Source organism: Panicum hallii, chromosome 3, assembly GCF_002211085.1.
Source record: "Panicum hallii strain FIL2 chromosome 3, PHallii_v3.1, whole genome shotgun sequence".
Classification (NCBI taxonomy): Eukaryota; Viridiplantae; Streptophyta; class Magnoliopsida; order Poales; family Poaceae; genus Panicum; species Panicum hallii.
Window position 1 is genome coordinate 16,047,505 of NC_038044.1, and position 16,360 is coordinate 16,063,864.

Consider the following 16,360-nt stretch of genomic DNA (forward strand, 5'->3'; position numbering starts at 1 on the left):
TGACTTGCAAATTAAGTAAAGACATTCCATATAAAACTAACTATGCCTATCCATAAATGCTGCTACATGATATCATTTAATCAAATTCTGCTACAACATCTCACAACCAAATAATTTGATTGTTTACCCATCATCTGCTAATTCTTATCTTGGTCCCAAGCATAGAGTTTCAGGGTGCGTTTGGTTCAGCTGTGAGCTGTGAAAAAGCTGCCGTGGAAAAACTACTGTGAAAAAGCTACGGTGAACTGGCAGCTGTGAAAAAGTTGAACGCCGTTTGGTTCAAACTGCTGTGAAATGGCTGAAAGTCGATAAAATGTCTTTTTTGCGGTTAACATCTCACAAAATATTGACTGCCATGTTTTCCAAGAAATAAATAAATGGTTCAACATACGTGAGGAAAGAGACTCGTTTCTTTTGTATTATACATGTCAAACTAGCTTTCTTCTAAAAATATATTTATCTCCTACTATCTTTCTTCTTAGCGACGAACAAGCACTCTGCCTTCAACGGCTCAACGCCACCGAGCTTGGTTCAACGGAAGATTTGGGCGCAGTCTTGCCACCTCCGGTGAGGGGAAGGGAGCAGGCCACGGCGATCGGAAGGGAGCAGCGCCGGCGAGGTCTCAGGCAGGCCAAGGAGAAGGGGAGGGAGCAGCGTGGAGCGTCCTGGCGGCCGGCGTGGGGGCGAAATCCACCGGCGTGGGAGGTCCAAGGGAGGGAGAGCCGCCGGTGTGTCTGGTGGGGAGCCGCCTCCGACGCAACCCCTAGCCGGCCCGAGATCTGAGGTGGGGAGCCGCCGTCGTCGTTCTTCCTTCTGGCCGGCGCGGGCTGCATAGCCACTGGGTCACGGCGGCTGGTGCGGGAAGGCCGTCGGCCACCGGTGACGAGGGTCGAAGGCCGCGGCGAGGCAGGTCGAGCCAGGGGCGAGCGGAGTCGGAGGAAGGAGAGTCGGGGGCGAGCGGGGTCGGGTTGGGAGAAGGGCGACGGGAGAAAAGAAGTTGCGAAGCGGTATCCACTTACCGATGGCAAGTGGGTAATTTTCGGGTGTTTCCCTTCGCCTCCAACGCTGGAAAAGCAGCTCGGGCCTGCGTTCAATTTTACACAGCGCGAACGCTGCTGCGTTGGGAGAAGCAGGCCGGCGCGCGGAGCCCTTTGGTTGGGCTTCTGCGTTTTCACCGCCAACGCAGCGCTCCGACGCCCAACCAAACACACCCTCAGTTAACCTATGGAAACAGCACGATTCAGACCAATCACCTTCTGAAGTACCCCATCCGGTACAAGCAGCCAGCCGCGCGATCCAGACCCGGGACGACCTCTGAACCAGGCAGCAGCAGTGCAGCGCTGCACGAGGAACACGATTTCGCCCCGTGCCCGCGTGCACGGTGCACGCCCCAAAAAGCCGAAACAACCCAAGCCCCCTCCGGGTCCGGGAGAAGCGGTAGAACTCCTGCCGCGGCTCCATCTCCGAGAGTCCACGCCTCCATCCACCCCTCGCAGTCTCGCGCACACAGTATGGCGGTGGAGCCGAGCGCCCAGAATCCCGAACAAGGAACCCCTTGAAACCCACCGAAACCGGCCCAATCGCATGAAAATCTCGCGATTTCGCCCCGATCGCGGGGAAAACCAAAACAAACCCAGGACTAACACTAAACCCACCCCCGCACGCCTCCCGTATATATCCACGCGGCGGCCCCAATTCGCCCAGCCCCCCTGATCGACCGGTCGATCGTGCCCCGTGCCGTGCCAAAAAGCGGTCAGGCGAGAGCGAGCGAGCGAGCGCGCTGGCGTCCGTCCTCGGCGAGGGCTCCGGGGCCGCGGCGGCGAGCGGGAGCGCAGCGCCGATGGATCGCTGCCGGAAGCGGGACGACTCCGACCCCGAGGGCCCCGGGGAGCCCGAGCCCCCCGCCGATAAGCGCCCGTGCACGGCGGAACCCTCGACCTCCGCGGCCGCGGCCGCCGCGGGGGCTCCTCCTCCGCCGGCCGGGGCGCGCCCCGCGGAGCACGGCGGCTCGGATATGGACACCTCGTCGTCCGGCCACGCCGGCGACGCTGATGGCGAAGCGGATGACGGGGATGGGGACGGCGATGGGGACGGGGACGGCGGGTCGTCGTGCGAGTCGGATGGGGACGGGAGCCCGAGGCCGCGCGGCGCCCGGGCCTTGAAGTTCCATCAGATGGTGGAGGCGGTGGCGGCGGAGGGCGCGGGGCAGGACGCGCTCGTGGCGGCGCTGACGGAGCTCTGCGAGGCGCTCTCGTTCTGCGCCGAGGACGCGGGGGGGTACTTCCCCACGGAGGCGGCCGCGCGGGCGCTCGTGCGGCGGGCCGGCGGCGGCGACGGCGCGGGGGCCACCCCCGACGTGATTCTGCTCTCTGTGCGCGCCATCACGTACCTCTGCGACGCCATGCCGCGGGCCGCCGACGCCGTCGTCCGCCACGGCCTCCTTCCCGTGCTCTGCTCCCGGCTCCTCTCCATCGAGTACCTCGATGTCGCTGAGCAGGTAACCCCGAAAGCTCTTGCGACCTGATCAGGCGATCACATTTGACCGAGGCGCTTTATCTGATCGTTCAGTTGCGTGTGCAGTGCTTGCAAGCATTTGAGAAGATATCACGGAGGCAACCGGCTCAGTGCTTGCAGGCAGGCATGATCACCGCTGTGCTGGCATACATTGACTTCTTCACTGCAAGTATTCAGGTTAGAGCATTAAAGAAGGCTTCTTTGCTGGTGAGAATTTTGTACATTTGCTAATTTGATGCCTGCTTCCATGGTTCAGAGGGTTGCAGTGTCAGCTGTCGCAAATGCCTGCAAAAAGGTCCCTGCAGATTGCTCCCATTTTGTTGTGGATTCGGTCCCAACGCTGTGTAATCTTCTGCAATCTGAGGACAAGATGGTACTTCTGTTCCCCCATCTAACGGACCTTGTTTTTGGTACGTGCACAGTGCTCTGTTTTAGTTTCTAAGTCATCCAATTTCCAGGTTGTGGAGAAGGTTGCAGCTTGCTTGATAAGCATCGTAGACTCTTTTAGCAGTTCGGTTGATCTTCTCGACCAGCTCTGCCACCAGGGCATCATAGAGAAGGTCCTGCCTTTGATCCACACTGGGGGACTCACAGCCCTTAGTCCATCGACTTGCAGCGTAAGTTTGCTCTACAACTTTTGCATATGCCCGATTATGTGTTGAGGGAGCTGAATGTTGTGTCTTGTGATTGCAGAACCTGATTGGGCTTCTTGCTAAGCTAGCCTGTTCGTCACTTGTGGCAGTAAAGTCTCTCTTTGAGCTGAATGTTGGTAGCACAATAAAGGGGATTTTGGTCGCCTCAGACCTGTCCCATGGCATGCCATACTTGCCTTTGGAAAAACAGAACAATCAGGTTGGCTGTTTCACATCTTTTTTACTTCCAGCCAAGCAGTACTGATGTGCGTAGCAGATCTTTTTAGTTGCTTGCTGCTAACAATGAATTTTTTATAGATATCATGATGTTTCTTGAAAAGATTACGTGCTCTTCTCTGAATCAACTCATGTGTGCATTCAATAGTTTTGCATGTGGCATTGATTATTAGTATGCTTACATGAACTGTTGGAGTTCCGTGAAATGAAGAAAGTGTGAGAAATTGACCCTAGTACCTATGCCAGAGTGGGTGCCAATACAGTGCATTTGGCATGCCATTTTTCTTATAGTGCTAATGACATGTAAAATTCCTTAAAAGTTTACTTCTGTTATTTTTTCTGATGAGGCTTTTAACAATTTATTTGAAGAAAAAAGGATAACTTATATGTAATCAGATAATTTACCCACCTGCAAATCATTTTGTTACAATCTCACACCTGCAACTTTCATCTGTTTTCATTTCACATTGACTTATCTATAATTGCAGCCTATATATATTGCCTTTGGCATCTGCAAATTGCTTGTACAGATCATGCATGCACGGATGCACCAAGATCATTTACATCAGTACATCCCCCCCCCCCAAAAAAAAAACCTTGGAACCTTAACAATTTGTGTTACTATATTCTTCTAGCCTAGCTAATTTATTTACAGATGACTAGGAGAGACATATCAGAACCTTGAGAAAAAAATCATATACAGACTATTAACTAAATCACAATTTCTAGCCTCTTGTGTCTTATAACGTTTTTTCTCAAACATTGTGTCTTCTAAAGTAAATGTTGATGTTTGGTATTCTGGTTTTCCTCTTTTCAGTAGTTACATCGCAGTTATGCAAGATCGATTCAATTGCACAGCATCAGTGTTTCCATAATCATACATTCCAAACAAAACAAAACAAAATAGAAGAAGCAAAGCCAATATAGAGATCCTAGAAACCTGCTATTTTCTTTGAACATCAATGCTGGCAATTTTGGCCCTGAAACTCTGCCTTCCCCTTCCTAACTAGGGAATAGAACCTTATGGCACCATGCCATTGTAAATAGGTAACTACAGGTTTACTGTTTTTTCTCTACTATTGCATCTTTGGATTATCCTTTCTGTGTGATAAACATTCTTAAAGCATGGACTCTGATGCATTATGCCATGATTTGATAATTTAATGATGATTATATCAGGTCAATGAAGCTCTGAAACTAGCAAACCAGTTGATTCCTTCTGCAGCAAGAGACGTTGAAGACACCCAGATCATACTCGCGAAAGAAAAGATAATTACGGATGAACCAAGGTTTCTGTGTCAGTTCTCTAGGGATATTCTTCCTGTCTTGATAAAGGTATCTTCATAGTAACAAACTAACAGCTCGTAACAATGTTTTCTTATGAAATATGGAAGTGAGCTAGTACATTTGTGCAGGCGGTGAACTCTGGTGCTAATTCGTACATTTGCTATGGCTGTGCTTCAATAGTTAACAACATTTGTTACTTCAGTAAACCAGAAATGCTTCAAGACTTGCTGAAAGAAACGAACATAGCAAGGTACGAAATAGCATGTGAAAGGATTGCAATATCACATTTCTTGAATGCAGTCATGGGCAAGACAAATCTTGCGCTTAAATTATAACTGAAGTTCTGATTTTGAATGGATGCTTTTGTTTGTGTTCTCTGTGGCAGCTTCTTGGCTGGTTTATTGTCTAGAAAGGATCATCATGTGTTGACCTCATCACTAAAGATAATTGAGATTCTCATGCAAAAGCTTCCTGATGCTTACCTGGGATTCTTTATCAAGGAAGGTGTAGTCTATGCAGTTGAGGCTCTTCTTACACAAGAGGATTCCTCAAGATCCACTCATTTGCTTGATGACATACAACAATCAGAGCCTCAACCTTTCATAAGAAATAAATCTACATGTTTCTGTTATGCATTTGATGCCCACAGATATGAAGCCGCTGAAACAAGGACTTGTATGATTGGAAACGGGAGTCTTTATACTTTTGCAAGGCATGTGAAGACAACCTACTTTACTAAGGAAGTAGTGAGTTCTGAGAAGGGGTTAACTGAGATTGTGCAGAAACTCAAAACTTGCTGCGCAGTTTTGAATGAGACCACAGACAAGTCATCAGAACGAGAAAATCTTCAAAATGAAGAATACTTATCTACCATTTTAAGTGAGGTGATGATGGAGCTTCATGGGGGAGAAACAATGACAACCTTTGAATTCCTTGAGAGTGGATTGGTCAAATCTTTATCAAATTACCTCTCAAATGGCAAGTACTTCCAGGCAGTGGAAAATATGAATTGCAGCTCTGACCATTTTTTGGCTGTGGTGAAAAGATTTCAGTCTTTCGCTCGGATGTCATTCTCAAGAATGGGCCAAAGTTGGAGTGATATGCTCTTGACACTGTTAGTAAGGAAGCTGCAGAATGCTCTTACTTCTCTTGACAACTTTCCAGTGATAATGAGCCACAATTTCAAGCCAAGGAGCAATATTTCTGATATCCCTACGAGGCACTCAACAATTATTCCATGTATCCGAGTACGATTCAAGAAAGACGAAGATGAAACTAACTTGTCAAGCTATGATAGCGTTGTGAATTTGGAAATATCATCTTCCTTGCATACTATTGAAGAATTTTTATGGCCCAAAGTTAGTACAGATATGAACAGTCAGAAGGCTGAATCACCGCCTAGTGGCCCTGCTTTGGAAAGCTATGTTAACGATGGTTCTCTGGAACGAGATTCCACACCGCAATCATCTCCTCCATCAGAGGTGTTATTCTGCCCATTGTTAATACTTTAGGAAGTGTGACTAATTAGTATTTCTTAGTGAATATGATAGGGCTGTTTTCATGAATTCAACATGCTTTCTTAGGTTTCTAGTCCAATCTTAAGGGATGCTATGTATTCTTAAACTCCACTGCGCATTTACCTGCTTTTCTATAAGTTCTAAATTAAACAGAATGGTTTTGTATGCTGGTAATTCCATAGAATGGATAAGTTCTCTGGAGTCAGCTCTTCTTCTATAAGTTTAGTTTTGAAATTAGACAAAGAGAATAGAAGGTTATTTGTGCTGGAAATGGTTTTGTGTTACTTTGATAGTTCTGTGGAATGAGTTCACAGCTAATTGGGAACTTAAATACTTAGAAATGCATATCAAAAGAAGTGTTCACAATGCTATATTTCTGACAAAGCATGTCCTTGGAAATATTTTTATAGCCATCCTTGTTGTCTTTAAGGCTAAACTGACTCTTTTTTCAGGGACTGATTTGCGAAAATCAAAATCCAGCTGTAGAACCATGCCCAAAGCAAGGAACTTCATCTTCTGGTGAGCATGTGTAGCTTAAAGTGTCTGGTTTGTGGACCATCTTTTCTTCTGGCAAACCTGAAAACTCTAATGTATGTGCAACTGCAGGTCAAGCAGGAAGAAACACAATTAGCGTCAGCGATAACGCCTTACAACCGAAATTGGTATTTAGCTTAAAAGGGAAAGAGCTTGACCGATCTGTTACTCTGTATCAATCAATCCTGCAGGATCAGATCAATGCAGGATCTGACATAATTCTGGACATGCAGTTCTGGCGCAGTGTACATGACATAACTTTCAGAACAGCTGCTAACCCAGAAACTGATAGAACAGCTCTTAATCCAGAGGCAGATTCTCCTAAAGATTCCTCAACTGCAATGTCATCAAAAAATGACAGTACAACTGGGTTTAAATGGCAGATGCTCCCGTTCTTTTCTAGTATGTTGCTTGGTAAACTTCCTTGCAAACTTGACAGATCGTGTCCATTGTATGACATATTGTTTATGTTACACATTTTAGAGGGTTTAAACCGGTATTCCTTTCACCTTGCTTCTGATGAGAGAAACCATTCTTTTGCCCAAGGAACAATAACTAACCTTGATGATCTGAAGGCTGTAGTTTTCTCGATTCCTCAGCAGGAATTTGTTAGTGCCAAATTGACAGATAAACTGGAGCAACAAATGCACGATCCTTTGGTTTCAAGGTCTTGCTGCCTGCCTTTATGGTGCACCGAATTGATGTCTGCATGCCCTTTCTTGTTTTCGTTTGAGGCGAGATGGAAGTATTTCCAACTGGCAGCATTTGGCTCTTTGAAAAACCATTATGGGCATATTATGGATGCAATTGTTAATAGTGTGACAGAAAGGGGGTCTCCCCACTCACGGAAAAAGTTCAAAGTTGATCGTGATGATATACTGGTTTCAGCTGCTGAAATGATGAAGTCATATGCTAAGAGCAATGCGCTACTTGAAGTAGAATATAAAGAGGAAGTGGGTACTGGTTTAGGTCCTACAATGGAATTCTATACATTGATTAGTCATGAATTTCAGAAGTCTGGTCTGGGCATGTGGAGAGGGGAGCTTCCTTGTGAAGCTGTTACTAATGATGCTCATGTTTCTAGATTTGTGGTTGCCCCTAAAGGACTGTTCCCTAGACCTTGGTCTGCTTCAGCAGACTGTGCTTCCTTTCAAGAAGTGAGCAAACAATTTCACCTACTTGGTCAGGTTGTTGCAAAAGCAATTAAAGATGGCAGGATTCTCGACATTCCATTTTCTAAAGCATTCTACAAGCTTATCCTTGGACAGGTATCGTTGAGTCTGCATCCTTCAATATGTATACATTTGTTATTCTTTCTGTGTGTCTATCAAAAAATAATCTCTTCCTTTCTTAGGAGCTTAATATATATGACATCCAGTCATTTGATTCTGAGCTGGCAATATCCCTTATGGAGTTTCAAGCCATTGCTTGTCGGAGAAAATATGCAGAGTCAAATTTGATGAGGGACTGCCAGATAATATCTGATCTGACTTATCGAGGTTGTAGAATAGAGGATCTTGCTATTGATTTTGCCCTCCCTGGGTATCCAGACTATATGCTCTCCTCCGGAAGTAGCTCTGGCAGTGTAAGTTGTGTACTACTATGTTCTTTCTTCTGCCTGCTTCTGAACAGACTAAATCCCCCATAATGTTATTTTCAGTTGAATGTTGAGAATTTGGAAGAATATGTTCATCATGTTGTCGAGGCAACAGTTAAAAGTGGCATTGCAAGACAGATGGAGGCTTTTAAGTCAGGATTTAATGAGGTATATGCTCTATAATTCTGGGCTCTCTATTGATGCTTGCGCTAGTGTTTTTCACTTACTCTATTGAGTGTCCAGTTTGACACTATTTCTGGAAATGTTCTAGTTTTAGAGTGTGCATAGGAAATTCCGTATATCACACACTTAAACTTTGGAAACTCAGATATTACTAGGATTACACTTTAGTTTGGGATTTCTGGATACTACTATGTTGTTACTACCACAGATGAAGTTTGGATATTACTGGAAAGCAAGGCTGTAAACCATATAATTTAAAAATAGCGTTTTGTTACCAACCATATTACCCTGTGTGTTTCATAAGCAAAATATATATCAACCTAGCATGAGTGAACTTCAATCATTTCTTGTACCGATTTTATACTTTGTCATTTCACTCACCCTCCCACCTTTTTACTTCATACAAGCTTGTCAACACATGTATAATGTACTGTTAGTTAGACTAGACTAGATAATACAATAATTTGCATCCAAAATGATTAACAGTGCTGCGTTGATCTTAATTCTTGTTTGCTGGGTTCAGGTTTCTTTGAGGGTTAGCATTGTTCCATGTGCTTCCGGTTGTAATTAGGAAACCTTACATGGAGCTACATGACACCGTGGTCCTTTTTTAAATTAAAATATTTGTATCTCCTACTATGTTGTTTTTTCGCCATTCATGTGTTGGGTAAATTCATTTTGTCTGACATGGTGACACTGGCTACTGCAGGTATTTCCACTAAACAAACTCCAGGTTTTCTCAGAGGACGAGCTAGATCGATTACTCTGTGGTGAACAAGATACTTGGGATGTATGCATCTCTCTTCTGTTGGAATTTGTTCATATTCTGTTATTATTATATTCCTGTTGCTGATGTCTTGGTTTTGAATAGTTTGGGAAACTTGTGGATCACATCAAATTTGATCATGGTTACACTTCCAGCAGCCCTCCTGTTATTAATGTAAGGTTTCTCTAGCTAAGATATTTTGAATGTGCAACATATGTTGTGAACCATTGTGAAGGGTTTTTTAATCCAAAATGCACTGCAGCTGTTGGAAATCATACAAGAGTTTGGATCCCATCAACGCAGAGCTTTCTTGCAATTTATAACGGGTTCACCTCGGCTCCCGCCAGGTGGCTTGGCCGCACTAAATCCAAAGTTCACAGTTGTCCGAAAGGTCTGTATTGCATTATAAAGCTCTTTCTGGATTGCTTCATTTCACCCATCTTTTGCTAACAGTTTGTGATGTATTGATAAACAGCATAACAGCAATGATGCTGACAGTGACCTGCCGAGTGTGATGACTTGTGCCAACTATCTTAAGTTACCTCCATACTCTTCTAAGGTTTGAACTTTCTGCTTAGCTTAATTTAATGCAGCTTACTAAATTATTTTCGATATCCTTTATCATTTGACATTTATGGAATAGGATATTGAACTAAAGTATAACAGAGCAAGTCAATAAATTGAAGTTATCCATGTTCTGAGGTCCCCAGTCAACATAAACTAGAAACACCCAACATAACTTCCAACATTTGGTTTTTCCTATGTTTACTTTTCCGAAACATGGAAGTTTCTTGTTTTAATCTTTGACACCAACCTTCTTACACTTTCCTGCAGGAAAAGATGAGGGAGAAACTGATCTATGCGATCACAGAAGGCCAGGGGTCCTTCCACCTATCTTAAACGGACAGCCATACGCACTAGGAGTTTGCGCTTTGCAAGTGTCTCGTAGGAAAGGAAAGCACGGTGTAAATCTGGGTGGTTCACTGCTGTTTTAGCTGGCAGCACGATCTGGTGGAGCATATTTTAGGAGGAAAAAAAACCTTACCCTTCTCTGTACATACTAGGTTCTAGGTGTGATAAGCAGACAAGTAGTGTGTGTGTGTGTGCGCGCGCGCGCGCAGTGTGTCGCACATGGCGACCATCAGCTTAGTTCGCTACCCCAATGTTCCCGTGGTGTGCATATGTGTGCATGTTACAAAGTGCTAATGCCATCTATGTATTGAAACACCATTGTTCATTGGCGTTCGCCTTGTGAAGTCTCATTGCGGCTTCTAAAGCATCGTTGCGTGACTTTATGCAATGCATATGTGAATATTTGTGGTTTTCATATGAACAATCTGATCCAAGCGTAAGGGATCTATGCCTTTCTGAACAGGATCCAACTTTTTGGTCCATTTCCTTGTAGTGGCCTGTCCCTTATCGATCATATACGACATCTATTCCTTGGCTCTGTTCCTGCCGTGTTTGCGATCCTGGTCTGATGAGTTGCTATCTTTTTGTTCTCAAAAGTTTCTCGTGGATGCGAGAGGTGGCACCCGAAGTCACCAGACAACGGGGTGAGTCGGGTCGCTTCCAGATGCAGCCAAGTCCTTGCATCCGTGCCGGTACTGTAGGCGAGGCCAATCATACTGTTCTGTCGAATATATGCTGGTCGAGTGTACCCCCTGAAGATGATATGGTTTAATACACCCTGTTGCTTTGCCCAGAAGCCTTTGCTTGCAAATAAATGGCCCTGGAGGTAGTGACCACAACGACACTTTAGGGAGTTAAGTATGCAGACTCTGATGACCTTAGCAACAAAAGGAAGCCTTTGCTTCCAAATAAATGGCTCTGCTGGTTGTGACCACAGCAGCTCTGACGTTCATAGGGTGTAGTCGTCGTACCGTCTGATTTCTTATTACCCAAAGTGCTTGTGAGTAGCGATGAGTTATGTTCTGTTGGAGTGCTTATTCCAGTTTTAGCTTCATCTAGTTTTTGCAAATCGAGATATTATAGTGTAAAGCTATTTTGTAAGCTCAAGTCAAAATAAATTAGTAGTCAAGTGAAGTCAGGTTTTTTCTTCACTAGTGAAGTTATTTTGAGTGAAGCTCTATGAAACAGTCTCTTAATAGCAATTAGGAAAAGTAAACATCTCTACATCGTTTGTGTGATTTTTGCTTGATGTTCCAAACGGTCTCTTAATAGTAATTAGGAGAAGTGAACATCTGAACATCGTTTGTATGATTTCTGTTTGATGTTAACTTACATGTGCAAAATATGGATCGTGAATGGTAACTTTATCAGACATTCAAACCATACGATGGGTTTAGACATAGTAAATGTAAACCTGGTTGTGATGAAGGTAATGCAATACGACAATACCATCTCGTGCTATGTGACTACTTTCTTCTCATTCAAATCACTATAAAAGAAAATTTTAAAAAATTTAGGAGCCACATTGTGCGGAAGCATCACACGTGATGGTGATTACATCCACCGTGAAAAGGAATTATGCACTAGTACGATTACCCAATAATCCGGCTGTTCAATTCGTTTATGGGACATAAGTCAAGTGATAGTGTTGCTAAATGTATTGATTGACTCATGTCCGTTCTCTAGTGTGCTAAATTTATGGTTAACAGATGTTTATTCTCTTGTGCGACAACGAACAACTCGGTGTCCAATTTATTCATGAACCATAACCAAATATCCGCGTTGCTACGTATGGATTGATATATGTCTGTTCTCTAGCATGACAATTTACAGATGTTTGTTCTCTAGTGTGATGATGATTAGCTTGATGTCCAATTTATTCATGCGCTACAGCCAAGTGTTGGGTTTGCTAATGGATTGTCATACGTCTGTTCTCCAGTGTGACAATTGACAGATGGTTGTTCTAAAGAGTGAGCGAATAGCTCGGTGTCCAGTTTGTTCATGAATCATAGTCAAGTGTCAGTGTTGCTATATATGGATTGATAGATCTCTGTTCTCTAGCGTGACAACAAATAATTTGCCGTGCATATAGACATGGCCAAGTGGCGGTGTTGCTATGCATCGATTGCCAGATGCTTGTTTTCAAGTACAACAACAAACAAAACATAGTACGCTACTTGTAGATGCACGTTGCTTGCATCTGTGTACATGTTTGCTTCAAGTTTACTTTATGTTTTAAATGCATACATGGGATTTTTTTCTTATCTGCCCCTCAATTTCACCTATTCTGATTGAGGACAAATGACTCATCTTCTTGAAAATCCGAATATATTTTGGCACGATCATACATGCCAGAAATATTTTTTTTCTTTTGTGTTGTCTGGTAGCCTACAAGCGCATCGGCGGCAGCTGGAGAGCAATGAAAAATAATTGCGAAATCCTCAGTAGGACAAACCACCTCAAACACATGCCAGAAAGGCAAAATAAAAGGTGGGGAAAGAGGGAGGCCTCCCGACTCCCCATACTGATGAACAGTGAACACCAGGTCACCAACCACCCTGCGCCGGGTCCACGGTGCGCCGGGCTCTCCCACCCGCAGCCCCCACGCGGCGGCGCCCCCGGCGGGCTATATAAACCCCCACGAACGGCCCGGATACCTCCACCCCCCGCATCGCACCCGCCCGGGCCGCCTTCTCTTCTCCAGCGTCCGATCTCCCACTCGCCGCCCTCACCGCAGCTCTCTCCGCTCGGTCGCTTCCGCACCTCCGCCTTCCCCGCGCGCGCGCCCGCCACCTCGCCCTCCCCTCCCTCCACGTCGCGCGCGCCCGCGCTTATATAAGGTACGCCCTCCTCCTCCCCTCCCCGAACCCCGCATCCGCGGGGGGTATAGGATTCGCTGGATTGAGCTGATGGATCTAGGGTTTCTGTTGGGTGGCCCGCGCGCGGCGGCTGTGGTCCTGCTGCAGTGCAGGAGGAGCGCATGGCGGACGCGCCAGCGAGCCCCGGGGGCGGCGGCGGGAGCCACGAGAGCGGGAGCCCCAGGGGCGGCGGCGGGGGTGGAGGCGGCGGCGTCAGGGAGCAGGACAGGTTCCTGCCCATCGCCAACATCAGCCGCATCATGAAGAAGGCCATCCCTGCCAACGGGAAGATCGCCAAGGACGCCAAGGAGACCGTGCAGGAGTGTGTCTCCGAGTTCATCTCCTTCATCACCAGCGAGTGAGTGCTAGCGGCTCTGTTTGCTTGCCTCGCTTGGGAATTTGGTCCCGGTTGGGAATTCGGAGTGGCATTTCGGGCTTTAGCTGAGGTGGGGGGTTTTGTGTTGACTTGTCTGTTTTTTTGGGCTGCTCTTTGCAGGGCGAGTGACAAGTGCCAGAGGGAGAAGAGGAAGACCATCAACGGGGACGACCTACTGTGGGCCATGGCCACGCTGGGGTTCGAGGACTACATCGAACCCCTCAAGGTGTACCTGCAGAAGTACAGAGAGGTGCGTACTGATGAAAGCGTTCGGGTTAATCGGTTTTGGATTCGTGTTGGGATAATTGAGGATGATTGATACTTTGCGGGTCAGGTTGTGCAATCACCAATTTATCACCTTTTGGATCTGATTGAACTTAAATAATCTTGTTGGGCATGGGCACTGATAAGTGACAGTGAGTGACCCACTTCCCTTTTGTCTCCTGATGCCTCTGGTACCCATTTATGGCTTTAGTTGAGGATATAAAGAAGCCTCCCTGTTCCTGTGGTAAATACTGCTGCTAAATATGTTTTCAGAGAGATCCCCCCCCCCCCCAAAAAAAAAAAACGCACACACACACACAGTTGTTTCGTTTTACGATTCCAAGGTGTGAAATTTCGGAAGTAGTTGATCGAATAGTAATGGAAACCTATAATAGCACTCATATTGGGGAAGATATTTATCTGCTCAGAACGCTATGCAGCTGTGGTTATGAGTTGAGGTTTAGATGTAAATGTTAATGGAATTCATAGAGCAGCAAAGCTCTTGTAAATAGAATATGGTTGTGTAAATTACTTGATAAACTCTACCTTTACACAATAGGACCTGTGTGACACTGTAACTTTACATTTGTAGGCCATAAAAAATCTTGCTTAGACTTTATGGATAGTTGCATTGTTGTGTATCTTAGTTTATCAGTTGAATCATGTATCTGACGTAGTTTCTTTGTTTTTTTGTCTTCTGTCTGGTGGATTCCTGTGCTGATTGCAGATGGAGGTATGTGGTATTGGAATCTTTTCATTATCTTTCATTAGATAACTTTTGCCTGATGGTGAATTGCACCTAGATCTCTTTTCATGTTTCTAGATATTGGGTTTTAATGGTTGGAAATGTGTTTTGATAGGTTTTAGAATTAACTTGGGAAATGGTGATTTGAGCTAGTTGATCCTATATTCACCTTGACTTGAAATGAATCGAATTGGTTTTGTTCACATCTGGAGGGCATAACCATTGTCTTAATATTGTGAAGAAATGATGTATCTTTTGAGAGGGAGGGGACGGGTTAGGAAGGAGGTTTTAATGAATTGAACCTTTTGTAAACTTATCTAGTTCATCTGGTTCCCTATATTGATTCCTTACTGGCAGGGCATGAAAATTTTAATGGAACAGTGACAGTGACATGCATGTTTCCTTTTCTTAGAGAACCAATAGGGTAAATATGTGATCAAAATTCCAGCTCTACACCATACAAGCTGCTTTATGTCTGCTTCAAGTAGGATTGCCCCTCTGCCTGATTTTGATAAAAGTACTTGGCTTAATTGACTGCTTTGCAAGCCACTGGACTCCTCTACAGTTCTTGTTACACGAAGCTGATTATTCATTCTAGTGTATAGGAGTATTTTTTGTTACGATCCATGATTAAACTAGCAAGCTTATAGAATCTGAGATGTGATGAAGGATCTCTGATCTTTTTTCTTGGTACCAAACAGGGTGATAGCAAGTTAACTGCAAAAGCTGGCGATGGCTCTATTAAAAAGGATGCCCTTGGCCATGGGGGAGCAAGTAGCTCAGCCACACAAGGGGTTAGTTTTCTTTCACCTGTTTCATTGTTGTCCTTATGATCATGTTGCAAAGCTAACTATTTTTGTTCTTTTTAGATGGGCCAACAAGGAGTGTACAACCAAGCAATGGGTTATATGCAACCTCAGGTGATTAACCTTAAATTTTCTTGACAAATGCTAGTTTGTTGCATACTTGTTTCTATAAGCACAATATATAGCTTGGATTCCTGCAATAGTTGCATATTTACCGGGTTGAATACTTGAACATGTTGGACCCTACTGAGCTGGCAGATTAGCCCCTTAAATTTTTGTTGAGTTGACCATAAATACTTCTGCAATAGGTTTGATTGTCGAGAATGCATGACACAGGTTCACTCAGTTGGAACATTATCATGAACCTGCTAGTTCATGTGTTCTATCTGCCTATCTGTAATGACCATCCACCACGACAATTTTTCAGTATTAAGTTTTTGTTCACCAAACAGTGGTCTTTAATCACATTGGGCTTGGCGTCCATATGTTTGCTGATAGCCGCTCTTTCCCTTGCCCAGTACCATAACGGAGACATCTCAAACTAATGAAGATATGGACCTTTTCTGCAACAGCTGCTCTTACCCGAGGTACAAGCTTGTGCTTTCATTCAATTGCGCTATATGTTACTTCGATTTCGGTATTGCTACATTTCTAACACAGGTGGGGTTTTCATTGCAGTTATTTACTAAGACACCCTGCGGTGAGCAGTTAGAGTAGTAACCAGCCACCCCAACAGGTCCGTTTTTATCAGGCAGAACTGATGAGGCAGCTTGCTAGGTGTAAATCGCTTCCCTGGGAATAGTTTCGGTTTGTGGGCTAGCGCCGTCGTTGTATGTATATTAAGAATAATTTAATGATTGGTCTTTGGGCTGTCATTTCGTTACATGTATTTGTATTGGGAGGCATAAATATTGTGCAATGTGTTCACTAGTGTATTGAACTATCAGAAGAGCTGCTTTAGCTGTAACCATCTTTGGATATCCTGTATTAGGCAAAAGGAGAAATTGTGGCGTGGACACCAAATCTATCGTAGGCCACGAATATTTCAGTTGCCAAGAATCTTTTCATTCGTGCGTCACTCACTCACTGACTGTACCTGCCATGCAGTCATCATCTCTTTGGGTTTGCTATT

General features: G+C 44.8%; 2 protein-coding genes across 3 annotated transcripts; both read left to right on the plus strand.

The window, feature by feature from the left end:
* Nucleotides 1–1,693: 1,693 nt before the first annotated feature.
* Nucleotides 1,694–10,567, plus strand: LOC112884783 (E3 ubiquitin-protein ligase UPL4). Its single transcript, XM_025950341.1, has 17 exons — nt 1,694–2,497; nt 2,581–2,691; nt 2,771–2,887; nt 2,973–3,131; nt 3,208–3,366; nt 4,563–4,718; nt 4,799–4,920; nt 5,056–6,151; nt 6,640–6,706; nt 6,794–7,989; nt 8,076–8,306; nt 8,382–8,486; nt 9,211–9,291; nt 9,373–9,441; nt 9,530–9,658; nt 9,743–9,826; nt 10,102–10,567. Exons 1-17 carry the CDS (start codon nt 1,841–1,843, stop codon nt 10,165–10,167), a joined length of 4,605 nt encoding a protein of 1,534 aa, XP_025806126.1. The 5' UTR covers nt 1,694–1,840; the 3' UTR covers nt 10,168–10,567.
* A 2,256-nt stretch (nt 10,568–12,823) lies between these two features.
* LOC112884856 (nuclear transcription factor Y subunit B) lies at nt 12,824–16,251 on the plus strand. 2 transcript variants are annotated; one of them, XM_025950464.1, is made up of 8 exons: nt 12,824–13,019; nt 13,099–13,395; nt 13,534–13,663; nt 14,405–14,410; nt 15,124–15,216; nt 15,292–15,342; nt 15,747–15,815; nt 15,907–16,251. In XM_025950464.1, the coding sequence occupies exons 2-7, from the start codon at nt 13,160–13,162 to the stop codon at nt 15,771–15,773; spliced, it is 543 nt and encodes a 180-aa protein (XP_025806249.1). In that variant the 5' UTR covers nt 12,824–13,019; nt 13,099–13,159; the 3' UTR covers nt 15,774–15,815; nt 15,907–16,251. The 2 variants fall into 2 exon arrangements, with proteins under 2 accessions (XP_025806249.1, XP_025806250.1); XM_025950465.1 differs by having other exon boundaries at nt 13,146–13,395.
* The last annotated feature ends 109 nt before the right edge of the window (nt 16,252–16,360 follow it).

Bases quoted from the DNA above. Each gene is read 5' to 3' on its own strand.
- LOC112884783 (XM_025950341.1), top strand. From the start codon at position 1,841: ATGGATCGCTGCCGGAAGCGGGACGACTCCGACCCCGAGGGCCCCGGG. The intron at 8,307-8,381 runs GTAAGTTGTGTA...TGTTATTTTCAG, and splicing joins CCGGAAGTAGCTCTGGCAGT to TTGAATGTTGAGAATTTGGA. The intron at 9,442-9,529 runs GTAAGGTTTCTC...AATGCACTGCAG, and splicing joins GCAGCCCTCCTGTTATTAAT to CTGTTGGAAATCATACAAGA.
- LOC112884856 (XM_025950464.1), top strand. From the start codon at position 13,160: ATGGCGGACGCGCCAGCGAGCCCCGGGGGCGGCGGCGGGAGCCACGAG. The intron at 15,217-15,291 runs GTTAGTTTTCTT...TGTTCTTTTTAG, and splicing joins GTAGCTCAGCCACACAAGGG to ATGGGCCAACAAGGAGTGTA. The intron at 15,343-15,746 runs GTGATTAACCTT...TCCCTTGCCCAG, and splicing joins TGGGTTATATGCAACCTCAG to TACCATAACGGAGACATCTC.